Source organism: Acomys russatus, chromosome 14 (assembly GCF_903995435.1).
Source record: "Acomys russatus chromosome 14, mAcoRus1.1, whole genome shotgun sequence".
NCBI classification, from domain to species: domain Eukaryota; kingdom Metazoa; phylum Chordata; class Mammalia; order Rodentia; family Muridae; genus Acomys; species Acomys russatus.
In genome coordinates, this window is record NC_067150.1 from 14,139,129 (window position 1) to 14,153,766 (window position 14,638).

Here is a 14,638-nt window from a genome sequence, read left to right on the forward strand (position 1 = left end):
CCTTGTATGGCCTCTATGGGAGAGAATGTGTCTAGTCCTTCTGTGACTTGAGTTGATACATTGTGTTGGTTCCACTTGGGGAGTCTCCCCTTCTCTGAGAAGAAGGAGGTAGGATGAAGGATGTGGTTATAAGGGTGGGACAGGGAGAAGAAGAGAGAAAGGGCTGGGATCACGCTGCAAAGTGACCAAATAAATGAAAACATACAAAGCAAGGAAAGGAGGTGGTAGAAAAAGATCCATGAAAAAATTTTACTAACTTGGGTTATAACATAGATCATAAAGAAGGTCCATTTTGTGTTATTCTTCTAATGTTTTCTATCAGCCACATCAACATCATGAAAACAAGAAACTTTTCAGAGTCTACAGAATTATATCTTATGGGACTCGCAGATAACCAAGAGCTGCAGCCTGTTCTATTTGGAGTGTTCCTGTCTATGTATCTGATCACAGTGCTTGGGAACATTCTCATTATACTGGCCACTGTTTATGACTCTAATCTCCACACTCCTATGTACTTTTTTATTTCCAACCTATCTTTCATTGACATCTGTTTTACCACTACCACCATCCCAAAGATGCTGATAAACATAAAGACTCAAGACAACTCCATCAGTTATACAGGCTGCCTTACCCAAATCTGCTTTGTTCTAGCTTTTGCTGGATTAGAAAATGGAATTCTTGTAATGATGGCCTATGACAGGTTTGTGGCTATCTGTCATCCACTGAGGTACACTGTCATCATGAACCCCAAACTCTGTGGGGTGATGATTCTATTGTCTTTCCTGATAAGCATGCTAGATGCTCTGCTCCATACTCTAATGGCACTGCGCTTGTCATTCTGCACAAAGGTGGAAATTCCTCACTTTTTCTGTGAACTGGCTCATATCCTCAAGCTTGCATGTTCCAATGTTCTCATCAATAATATCCTGGTGTATTTGGTGACAAGCCTGTTGGGTGTTATTCCACTGTCTGGTATAATTTTCTCTTATACTCAAATTATCTCCTCTGTCTTGAAAATCCCTTCAGCTGCTGGAAAATATAAAGCTTTCTCTATATGTGCATCACACTTAGTAGTAGTTTCCTTGTTCTATGGGACAGGTTTTGGTGTGTATCTGAGTTCTTCTGGCACTCATAGCTCTAGGAAGAGTGCAATCGCCTCAGTGATGTACACAGTAGTCACTCCCATGATGAATCCTTTTATATACAGCTTGAGGAATAAGGACATGGTTGGGGCTTTCAAGAAACTCATTTATAGAATTACAACTTCTCTTTGATGTACTACCTGATGTGCTGAAGTGTAAATACTAAAGGATCCAGAATGCCACACCAATGGGTGCTAGGGCATGGAAGCATGTGTAAAATTGTAGAACACAAGAACTTTGCATTGGACTAATAGAATACGAATTCTATGTGTGTCATATTGTAGCTATGTTTCTTTTGACATTTTATTTGAACTACTCAGCTTGTTTAATTACCACTAATGTAAATATTAACTAGTCCATATTATTCCACACTTGTATAATGATGAATTAATTAATTATGGACTAGATATAATAAAATGCATAATATGGACACAAGTTTAAGCTACCAAAAGTTGGTAAATGGTTTGGTGAGATGGCTCAGGGGATAACGATTTTTGCCTCAAACGTGAGGACCTGAGTTCCAAATTTAGACCCCATATAGTGGAAGAAAACAACTTACTCCCTCAAGTTATCCTCTTACGTCTCTGTGACTAATGTTACACACACACACACACACACACACACACACGCACACACACACACACACACAAATAAATAAATAAGGAAATTATTAAAGAACAATCTACTTGATCTGAAAAATATGTTATCTAGTAATCTTGTTTCTTTGTATAATCAAGGTGTAATGCCTTATGCACATACGTATAGAACCAATGATGTGTAAATAGCATCATATAGGGGTTTATTACAGGGGTGAAAAAGATGGTGCTGTGGTTAAAAGCATGTACTGCTCTTACAGAAGACCTTAATTTGGTTTCCTGCACTCACATTGGATAGTTCAAAGCTACCTTCTAACACAAGCTCCAGAAGATCCAGCATACTTTTCTGGCCTCTGTGGACAAGAACACTGACATGTATAAACTACCTTATAGACATATGCACATGTGCACACATAAAGTAAATAAATACAAATCAATATTAAAATGTATATTCACTTGTATCCACTAGATAGTACTTACTGTTATGAACTATGCTGCTGGATTGTGGAATTACTACAATATGTATTCCACCATTACTTTACAATGTAATCTTTCTTGGTATAAAATAAAGTTTACTGTAAAACAATATGACACATTATGCAACCATGAAACTCCTGAAACTCACATTCATTGTGTATCTTAATTATATTATTATTTTCTTCTGGGAAAATTAATTTACTTTTACTATTACTTTATATGTGTGAATGTTTGCCAATGGGGGTTACATTTGAGTGTTTGTTGTGCCCAGATGAGTGTGACCATTTACTTGGAATTGAGTCACTCATAATTGTGAACTACCTTGTGGGAGTTTTGCAAGGGTAGCAAGTGTTCTTAATTACTGAGATATCCCTCCATCTGCACATCATTGGCTTTCTTGATTTAATTACATATTGTTTTGCTCATCATGACCATAAAGAAATGAATGTATAATATAGTGGTTTTGTTTGTTTTTTAAAATGTTTTAAACAGTTCAGTTGTGTGTAAATTTGTTCTCTACTGTTTTTAAAATGAATTCATCTAAGGATTTAATTCTAAGGATACATATCCAATGTTCAGTGGTTCACAATATTAGGAAGATGTGAAATACTCTATAGATTCACTATTTCCATAAGCAATAAGATGAAAGATCTAAAGAGTGAAACCATCACAACTTGGTCATATTTTATAGAGACATGAAAGGTCTCAGACACAGAACAAGAAGGCTGTGCTTAATTCATTAAGAGTTTTACAACTTTTCAATAACTTTAACCATTTTTTAAAAATAGTTGTATCATTTCCTTTCTTCAACTTCTCCCATCATCCTTTTCATAACCTCCCAACCCCCTGGACATTGCTGGGTCCCTCCTCACTGTCTCTGTCTCTCTGTCTCTCTCCTCCCCCCCCCCACACAAACACACACAGATATGCAGATGTTGTATTTCTTTGAAAAAAATCTAAATTTTCAATGATGCTGATTGAGCAACTCTCCTTTTTCTATTAAACTTCACAAAATATACCTACATTCTCTGCACTACATTAAACATTCTTATCTTCCAATTTCCCACAGAAGCAATCACTGACCTTTGAGATTTCATCAGATTTTCCAGCCCTAAGTTCAAATGCCATTACTATGCTCCACAAAACACATGGTCATCTCTATCCATGATATATTTCTTAATTTTGTTTCTCATTTTTTAATTTTTAATTTTTAAAAATTATTTATTTATCTATTTAATGTATATGAGTGATCTGTCTTGACACACACCAGAAGAGGGCATCAGTTCACCTTACAGATGGTTTTGGGTCAACATGTGGTTGCTGGGAATTGAACTCAGGACCTCTGGAAGAGCAGCTAGTACTTTTTTTTTTTTTTTTTTTTTTTTTTTTTTTTTTTTTTTTTTTTGAATACCATTTTTTAAAATTTTTTATTAATTTATTCTTGTTACATCTCAATGTTTATCCCATCCCTTGTATTCCTCTCATTCTTCCCTCCCCCGATTTTCCCATTATTCCCCTTCCCTATGACTGTTCCTGAGGGGGACTTCCTTCCCCTGTATATGCTCATAGGGTATCAAGTCTCTTCTTGGCAACCTGGTGTCCTTCCTCTGTGTGCCACCAGGTCTCCCCTTCCAGGGGACATGGTCAAATGTGAGGCACCAGAGTACGTGAGAAAGTCATATCCCACTCTCCACTCAACCGTGGAGAATGTTCTGACCATTGGCTAGATCTGGGTAGGGGTTTAAAGTTTACCACCTGTATTGTCCTTGGCTGGTACCTTAGTTTGAGCAGGACCCCTGGGCCCAAATCTGCCTATCATAATGTTCTACTTGTAGGTTTCTAGGACCCTCTGGATCCTTCTACTTTGCTATTCTCCCATGCTTCTCTCATTTAGAGTCCCAGTAGGATGTCCTCCCCTCTGTCCCAGTTTCCTGGTAAGTGAAGGCTTTTGTGGGACATGCCCCTTGGGCTAGTATGCAGATATAAGTGAGTATATACCATTTGATTCTTTGTTGTGATAAAAGACTATGATCCATAATCAATGTGGGGAGAAGGGGCTACTTCACTTGCATTTCCTCACCATAGTCCATCATCAAATGCAGTCATGGTTGGTACTAAGCAAGGCAGGAGCCTGGAGGGTGAAACAGATGCATAATGCGTAATTGCTTGCATCTCTTCACTTGCTCAGTTTATTTTATTTTCTTAAATGTGACTCAGGACCACTTGCCCAGGGTGGTCTTCACACATCAACCAACAATTTGAAAATTTACCCTGCACTCTTGGCTAATACTACAGAATTACTGTCTTTATTAAGATTCCTTCTTCCCAGATGACCTGTCAATTTGCCATTAAAAATAGTAAGTAGTATTGATTCCCATATTTGTTTGGTAAGTAACATGAACATCTATGATGACACCAGGATATTTTGATCTTCTGCCAATGCTTTTGTAACCAACAAGTTTTTGAAGTGGCTTCAAATAAGACATTGTATTTTACTTTCCTCTGTGATACATGACATCCATGTGATTTTGATTAGTATAGCTGGTAGCACTGACTCCAGGTAGCTTAGTTTTACAGTGAAGCTTAGTTGCGTAGAGGTTAAGATGTATTTAGGTCTAGATAGATGTTTTAAGTTGACAATAACAAGATGTGGTGGAGATTGATTTACATGCAGAATTTTAGACACATCAAGATAGGAAAGACGTTTTCTTTAAGGCTATCAAATACAAATAGCCAAAACACTAAGAATGTAACATTTATATAATTCCCTGATTGTGTCATAGTTCTTGCTGTTCATAATTCATTGTATTTATGTGTAATAATAGAAATGTATATGTAAAAATAAAACATGTTTTAAAAGTTTATTGAATAAATGATACAGAATTAGTATTAGAAAGACATTCAAATAAGGAAATGGAGAAGAAAGGAGGAATTGCTGTGAAACAATTAGAGGAAATGTAGCTCAGGAATGTATTTTAATATTAACTTGTGTTCTCAGCAGCCAGAAGATAATACTGTTTCTCATAAACTGCAATTCTAGATTCACAATCCACCAACACCACCCCAAATGTTTCTTGAAGATAATATGCAAGCCTTTCTTAAAATTAAGTTTATTTTTCCTTTTTGCAGATTTGATTCATTAATACTGTTTTTACATAATTTCTACAACTTAATTTCCTCCTATTTCATCTCTATTCTTTCACTTACAAATTTATGATTTTTCATTACTACTACACAAACCATGCCCCCACATGCAAAATATCTAATCCACTTAGTGTTGCTCATATCTACATGTGTTTAGGACTGATCACATGGAGTTGGATGACCTATTAGAGACCTTGTCTCTGGAAAAATCTGATACTCCCTGTCTCCACAGTCACTGATTGCCTTCAGCTATGGGTGGAACCTTTAATGGAGGATTATCCATAAATTACAACAGCACTAAGTCAAATCACCAATAAGATCTTTTCTTCTGTATTATTTTCCTCAGTGCTCATTATTTTTCTATATTATATCGCTCATTGATAAATAGAATACATTAACTCAATTGAGGTGGCATTTATAATTGTGTACACACACACATAACTACAACCTACTTAATCGGCTTAATATTATGTGTATGCGTACTTATATTTTCAGGAGTGATTGTCTGCTACTGGATAACCAATTGGAGTGCTTTTTCCTGAGGAAGATTATTTATTTTAATTTTAACATTCCTTAGTTCCCTGTAGGTAGTTCTTTGTCTAAGATAGATGGCTCTTGTGCTTTCCTTATTCATTGTTAATATATCTATTGGTATCAACATATAATTTCAATAGTTATTTCTGATCACAAACATAAACAATATAATAATTCCTTATCTTCTTTTTAGGTACAGTCTCATGTTTTCTTTTCTCTTTTTTTTTCAGCAAAATATTTTGTGAAGCACCTGTAGCTAATTTCACTGCTGTATTTTCTTAAGGTTTTGATCCAACCCTTTATTCAAGCAGGTTTGTCTCTATCTAAACCAATCTTTCTCTTTTCTGCATTTCTTCATTCATTTAACTGACATCAGCTGATTGACAGCTTGGAAAATGAGGAGGAGGTGAGGAACTTCATGGCACTTTCTTACATCCCTGATGAAATGTTGACGCATAAATATCTATATATTATGTGAAATCTGAGGCAAGGTAATAAGACAATTATTTTCATAAATACCTTAACTCTAAATTATTTTAAATGTAAATCAGGAAGAATACAAAAATATACAAAAACATTAAATGAGTTCCAGAACAGCCAAGGCAAGAGCTAAACTGAGAAACCTTGTATCAATAAAGAAAAGAAAATGACAGGTGTTTTTAGGAGATAAAAATACAGAGAATGTAGCCTTGATATGAAACTATTTTATATTTGCCTTATTATGATTACATAAAGTGAACCTCCTGAAAGGCACACAATAGAGCAAATGAACCTAAATTTCAGACTAATTTTTGTTTGCAGTCAAAAGTAAAATAATTTGCTTCTGAAGCCATGTCAGTGTTTAACTTTCCATAATTTGAGCTTCTTTGAAATGCGACTATGAGAAAATCTGAGTGACTTGAGTTGATAGAAAAATTCTTCAGTTCAATCAGTGAGGACACAATGGGATCCAGTAATTCAAGGAAACCAATGAATGATATTTTAAAAAATAACCTTGCATTTTATTCTCATAACATCAATAAAATATAAATATATTGATCAAGAGTTCACTCATGCCTCCATTTAGGAGGCTCACTCTACGGTTAGTGATCTTAAGGACTACCATGCAGTTGAAGCATATATCATATAAATAAGACATGTATTCCATATTATTCTTATATCTTAGTGGATAACAGTATTTGGATTAAATTAACAAAATAAAATCTGCTATGAGTTGAACATTTTTCAAATGTGTACGTATGTATGTATATGTAAAATTTAGCTGACAAATGGTGAATGGTAGTGTTTAAGATGAAGTATCTTTCCAAAAGATTATCTTTTGGGTTATCTGGCCAATTCCTATATCATCTTATGATTTTTTTCTGAGGTAGACTCAGAAAAGAATAGGTAAGGTTATCACTAAAACATAATTTCATTTTTGTTTTACAGTATGTGATTTCCTCAACCATGTATTTTCTCCTACTGTTTTGTCATATTCATAAGTCTTGTATTTTGTGGTCCTATATAATTGGTGAAATATTTCATTAACTATTTCATTAGCTTTGGTGAGTGAGTGTTCATGTAGCAAGCTGTCTTTGTCATTTTCTTAGTTTGGAAGCTGATAACCTGCACATCCTGTCTATTCAGATAATTAATTTTGTTCCTTCTCAATTCTCTGATGGGGTTGAAGACCAAATAATTTACTTTTATAGTTAAGCATAGTTGTTTAGGGATTAAGATGTTTTAAGTCTAGATAAATGTTTTAAGTTGATAAAGATGAGAAATGATATACTTGATTTATATTTGGAATTTTAGATTCACCAAGATAGGACAGATGTTTTCTTCAAGGTTGCCAAATACAAATAGCCAAAATACCATAAATGTAACATTTATATAATTCTTGATTTTTCATTGTTCTTCTTGCTGTAGGTAGTTTATTGTATATATTTGTAATAATATAATTGCATATTTAAAAAAGAAAAATAATAAAAATAACTCATTAATTATGAACTTTCAGAGATTCCCTTGGGTGTTATTTTCATTTTAAAAATTCTGAGATTCTGTAATATCATATTGTTTAAAAATATGGGAAAAGATCTTTATCAACCCTATATACATCCAACACATAACTTAAGATCCAAAATATATAAAGAACTCAAGAAATTAAACACCAATAAATCAAATAACACAATTAATAAATGGGGTACTGAACTAAACACAGAATTCCCAAGAGGACTTTCTAATGGCCAAGAAGCACTTAAAGAAATGTTCAGCATCCATAGTCATTAGGGAAACGCAAATCAAAATGACTCTGAGATTCCATCTTATACCAGTCAGAATGGCAAAGTTCAAAATCTCAGAACTGAAATCTGTGGGAATTGGACATCTTTTGGATAAGGGAGGGAGGATCATAGGATTCTACAGTAGTGATGTTAGCTGAGACTTCTAGAAGCAGGAGATACGGAGCCTGATGCAGCTACCTCCTGTAGGCAGACATGACTTCCAATGGAGGGAGAGGGACACTAACCCATACACCAAAACCTTCCACCTAGCTAATCAATGACTGTCCAATTTGAGTTGTATATCATGAGAGAGAGTCCACCACTGACACTGTTAATAATATTCTGCTCTTCTTGCAGACAGGAGGCTAGCATAACACTCATATGAGTGGCCTAACCAAGTACCTGATTAAAACAGATGCAGAGACTCACAACCAAACATTAGGTAGAGCTCCAGAAATCATATGGAAAAGGGGGAGTCATAATTGAAAGAGCCAGAGAGGTCAATGAAATCACAAGAAAACCTAAAAAAATAAACTAACCTGGATACATAGGGCCTCACAGAGACTGAACCAGTAACCAGGGTGTATGCACAGTACAGTTCCAGCTACACCCCTGTTAAGAGATCTATAGCTTGGTCCTCATGGCAGACCTATAACAGCAAGAACAATGGACTGCCTCTAACTCCTTTGTTTGGGTATTTTCCCCCTAACTAGACAGCTTTGTTCAGCCTCAAAAGAAGTTATGGCAAGTCCTTCTTGATATATCCAGGTGGGCTGGCACCCGTGGGAGGTCTCCTCTTCTTTGAGAATAATGTGAGAGGGTCACAGGTGAAGGTGAGCAGGAGGGACTGGGAGGAGAGGAGGGAGAGAAACTTCCTACTGGGCTTTAAAACAAACAAATTAATTAAATAAAACAACTCCCTTATATTTAATTATCTCTACTCTTTACATTAACTGATATTTTATTTGTAAGACTAAACAACCTAAATGGCAAAATATAAAACAGTGGCTATATGAAACCAGGCTGTGCAGTACATTATAACATTTTCAAAATGGACATTAATAGACAATATGACTGCATGGAAATGTGTATGCTAAATTATAATCAGATGTATATGTGTACATACAACATCTAATAGATAAATAATATAGAACAATTTACATATAACATAAAGTCAAATCATAATATAGAAGTAACATATAGGATATAGAAACGATATAAAAATATAGAGATCTATATAGGAATATAGAGCAGGCTGTGAGCTGCTCAATTGTGTTTCTGCAAAGAAAAGTCCAGTAAGTGACCAAAATTTCCAAACAAACTCTCAATTTCTGCCTACTTTTAAATAGCTATTGAATATCATATTCATAAGCCAAATTAATAGCTCATGGACATACTATAGTATCAGTCAACAATATTTCCATTTTTCATATATGCACTTTATTTTTACAATTCTTTTTTTTAAAATTTTGATTATTAATTTATTCCTGTTACCTCTCAATTGTTATCCCATCCCTTGTGTCCTCCCATTCTTCCCTCCCTCCCCTTTTCCCCTTATTCCCCTCCCCTATGACTGTTCCTGAGGGGGATTGCCTCCCCAAACTAAGGCACCAGCCAAGGACAATACAGGCGGTAAACTTTAAACCCCTTCCCAGATCTAGCCAATGGTCAGAATATTCTCCACAGTTGAGTGGAGAGTGGGATATGTCTTTCTCATGTACTCTGGTGCCTCACATTTGACCATGTCCCCTGGAGGAGGAGACCTGGTGGCACTCAGAGGAAGGACAGCAGGTTACCGAGAAGAGACTTGATACCCTATTTTTACAATTCTATGTGAAGAAGTTGTATTTATAGTTTCAAAATTGTACAAGTATTTTTATGCTATTAGAATAAGGTTGCCTAACAGATTATCTTTAATTGATCTAATACGTAATGAAACATGTGAATATTTGAAAGGTACTTGATATGGATGTGAGCTAACAAACAAAATAACTTCTAAAAGTAGACAAGAGAAAAAGAGAAGAATAGTTTGCCTTCCAATTGCAAAAGATTCAGTAGACTCTCCTCATTCTTAAACATCACTCCTTAAGGTCTTGGCTGTGTAATCATATGGTTATAAACAAGGTTGACTAATAAGATACTCTAGATATGAAATCCTCATGGGCTTCAACGTTTGCCAACAGTCTGCCAGGAGTGATTATCTCAACAGCCTTGTTCAGGTAATTATGCAGCACATTGTTTCCTGCCCTCAGAGATGCTCATTTCTGCACAAGAAGTAGATGCTTCATTTGGCCCCTGTGTTCCTAGTAACTGAGCTTCTATTTTATACAATCATATTCAGGAAAGAAGCGAGTTGCATTCCTTAACATTGGCATATAATTTATCTGAAATACACCCACTTATATTTTCCCGCTAGAATCATCTTGGTGCCTATCACTTAAGATCATCACAAGTCAGGTGATGAAATGGATAAGTGAGAACTGGTGACTTAGACAGTGTCTGCCTCATGGAATGTCTTCAGAGATTTGCTTCTACTTAAATACCAGTACCTGAACAACTTTCTTTCTGTGAGATATAATAACTCAAAAAAATCCAGAAATGCTTTCCATTCACAACAAGCATCTACTCACGTGCATGTCTGAAGGAAGTTTTAGACTCCTTTAACAGTTATATGACAGGAAACAAAGATGTGTAGATAGCTTACTCCTATTTTTGTCATACTAGCCCAAAACAACTCATTTAGAGAATATAACTTTGTGTCAATATCTCCAATTCATTATATTTCTGTAAAAGGCATCCAGAGAACAAAACAAATCATAAAAATGCATAGCAGTCTCCTTATTTCTGTGCATTTACATAATTTGAGAATTCATGATATCAAATGAAAAATGAAAGCATAACATGGCTGCATATTTCTAGAAGAGGACACTGTGGATATATCACCATCATCATTTAGTTCTGAAATGAACAAATATTGCAAAGGTAAACACTTTTCCTCCTGTGGGCTTTGACCTTTTCCAAACCTACTTTATTTGGGGTTCTTTAGTTCTTATACCTCCATTACAAACCACCTACCCTAGATAGGAGAGAAAGGAGGCTTTTGCCAGGAGAAGTAGACGTTTTTTATACTCAGTTCCTTGGAGCAATTCCCCTGGATTTCAGAAGACCAGCAAGTCCACCAAAGTTGCTGCTGGAACTTGGAACAGCAGCCAGAACCTTAACCAGCAGCTGGAGGAGCCCAGAGCAGCAGGCAGAACCCGGAGCCCCTAAGTAGTCTCTGGAGTGGTCTCTCTAGGAGAGTCTCGAAGTGGAGCAATGAACAGCCAAACAATACCAAAAGCCCCATCTCTTGTTTTGGGCATAATATGCATATGTGTGTGTGTGTGTATATATACATATATATATACACACACACACACACACACACACACACACACATATCCTTTCACTGTCTGTTCTAAAGATGTGTTTCAGTTGGCAAAAACCAAGCCCCCACACGAGGTGGTTCATCTTCTAGTGGATAAACATCACCTGATCTCTTACAAGTCTGTTCCACATCCCACATTTGGGAATCAAAACAAAAACATGTTTACATTCATTACATATCCCACACTTGGGATAAAAACCAGAACATGTTTAGAGCCACTACATCCTCTCACTTCTTTCTTTTTATTTTCTTTTACAGAGGCACCACTCATTTTTACTACATTATCATTTAAAAACTTTATACATTTCACATTATTTAAATAAATAGTTAATATAATAAGAACATTTGGATAAAGGTTACATAAAGTATAATTTACTGAAACTATGGAATAAGTTATGGTACATGAAGGTAATGCATCAAACAAAAAATGTGCATAAAGATTAAGAATTGCTTAAAACAAATATTTAAAAATAATAAAATCATAATTAGCCAACAAAAAAATTGAAATGTAATAAACGTATACTTTACACACAACTAGCCAATGTTTTATACGTATATACACACACATATATGATATGTGTATCATGTATGATACACATGTATGATAAATATATATGGGAACCCAGCCCTAACATGTATTCTGAGGACCTAGGTCAGACCCGTCCTGGCTCCATGATCTCTGCAAGTACCCCTGAGTCCTGCTCAGTTGATTATGTGGGCCTTGTTCTTTTGATATCCTTGACTCCTCTGGTTCCTCTGATCCTTACTCCTGCTCCTCTGCATGACTCCTAAAGCTCAACCTAACGTTTGTCTCTGGTATTCCGTATCTACTCACATCAGTTGCTGGATAAATTGTGTTAATTTTGATGTCTGTCTCCAAGCATAGCAGAGTATCCTTAATAGTATGAAGTATATCCTTAATAATATTAGGGGTTAACTCTCTTCCATGGGGTGGATCTTGGTTTGGGCCAGGCATTGGGTGGACTTTTCCTCAATCTCTACTTTGTCTATTCTATCTTTATCCCTGCACATCATGTAATCAGGGTAAACTTTTGACTAAAGTTTTTTGTGAGTGTGTTGTTGTTCCCTGCCTTCTACTAGGAGTCTTGCTTGGAGACAGGAGCCTAGCAGAGTTGTCCTCTAAGAGGCTTCATCCAGCAGCTGTTTGAAACAGAAGCTGACATTCACAGCCAAACATTGGTAAATGTGAAGGGAGTCTTGTGGAAAAGGGGGAGGGGAGATAAAGACCTGGAGTGACTGGAGTAACACAAGGATACCAACAGAGCCAACTAACCAGGGCCCAGGGTGCTTGTTGAGACTGAAACACCATCAAATACCATGCATGTATTGCATATAGGGCTCCTATATAGATGAAGCCAATGGGCAGCTCAGGTCTTATGTGGACCCTCTAGTAAGGGGAGTGGGAGCTGTCTCTGACATGGGCCCTATTGCTATCTTTTTATCACTTCCTCCTGGTGGGGCTGCCTTGTCAGCCAACAGGAGAAGAGGATATGCTTTGTCTGGATGGACTTGATGACCTGTGGTGGATGGGAATGGGGCTTCCCTTTTCAGAGGAATAGGGGAGGGAGGATGTGGGAGAGGAAGGGATGGTGAGACTATGAGTTGAGGAGAGGAGGTATAGGGTTACGACCAGGATATAAAATGAGTAAATAAATAAAAAATAAAAATACTGTCAGGTGTTGGTTCTCTCCTCTGGGGTGGGTCCCAGGTTGGATCAGATATTGGTTGGACATTCCCTCAATCTCTGCTCTATTTTTATCCCTGCACAATTTATAGGCAGGATAATTTTGGGGCCAAAGTGTTTTTGTATTGGTTGGTGTTTTCTTTCTCCATTAGGAGTCCATGCCTAGTTAGGAGTTGGCTCCTTCAGTCTCCATGACCCCTGCTACCATGAGTCTCAGCTAGAGTCACCCCCATATCCTCCTAGGAGCCTACCCTGTTGTAGATCTCCAGCCTATGTCAGAAATGTCCAAGTCCATGGTTTCTCTTCTTGCAAGCCCTCTGTCTTCCTGCCCCCACTTTCCTCACATCTGATTCACACCGTCATTTCCCTCACCTCTCCCTTTCTTACCCTGTTCCCTGTCTTCAAGAACATCCTCTGTCTATTCTATTTCTCCTTCTCAGTGAAATTCATGCACACTCCCTTGGGCTTTACTTGTCACTTAGCTTTGTTGGATCTGTGAATTGTAATATCATCATCCTGCATTGTATGGTTAATATCCATTTATAAGTAAACATATACCATGTATGTATTTCTGGGTCTGGGTTATCTCACTCCAGATGATTTTTCCAGTTAAATTCATTTTCCTAAAACATTCAAATTTTCCTTGTTTTTAATAGCTGAGTAGTATTCCATTGTGTAAATGTACTACAAGTTTATTTTTTCCCATTCTTCAGTTGAGGGACATCTGGGTTATTTACAGATTCTGGCTATTAAGAAAAAAGGACTATAAACATAGTTGAGCAAATGTCCTTGTGTGGTAGAGCATCTTTCAGGTATATGCCCAGGAATGGTAAAGTTGGATCTTGAAGTAGAGCTGTTTCTCATTTTCTGAGAAAATATAATATTTATTTCCAAAATGGTTGCTTGCACAAGTTTGCATTCCACCAGCAATGGAGGAGTGTTCCCCTTTCTTCACATCCTCACCAGCATGTGCAATCACTTGAGTTTTCACTCTTAGCCATTCTTAGAGGTGTAAGATGGAATCTCAGAATTGTTTTGACTTGCATTTCCCCAGTGACTAGTGATGTTGAGCATTTTTAAGGTGCTTCTCAGCCATTTGATATTCCTTTGTTGAGAAATCTCTGTTTTTCTATGCATACTATTTTAATTGGATTACTTGGTTTGTTGGTGTTTAATTTTTTGACTTATTTATATATTTCAGATGTTAGACTTTTTTTTTTTGGTATAGGACTGGTGACTGTGATTTTATTCTATTGACAGTGTCCTTTGTCTTATAGAAGCTTTTGATTCTAAAAAGTTTCATTTATTAATTGTTGATCTTAGAGCCTTGGCTATTACTGTTGGTATTCTGT

General features: G+C 36.4%; 1 protein-coding gene across 1 annotated transcript; it reads left to right on the plus strand.

Annotated features, from left to right (window-relative positions):
* The first annotated feature begins 335 nt into the window (after positions 1-335).
* Positions 336-1,274, plus strand: LOC127197962 (olfactory receptor 7G3-like). Its single transcript, XM_051155771.1, has one exon. The coding sequence runs from the start codon at positions 336-338 to the stop codon at positions 1,272-1,274; it is 939 nt and encodes a 312-aa protein (XP_051011728.1).
* The last annotated feature ends 13,364 nt before the right edge of the window (positions 1,275-14,638 follow it).

Bases quoted from the DNA above. Each gene is read 5' to 3' on its own strand.
- LOC127197962 (XM_051155771.1), top strand. From the start codon at position 336: ATGAAAACAAGAAACTTTTCAGAGTCTACAGAATTATATCTTATGGGA.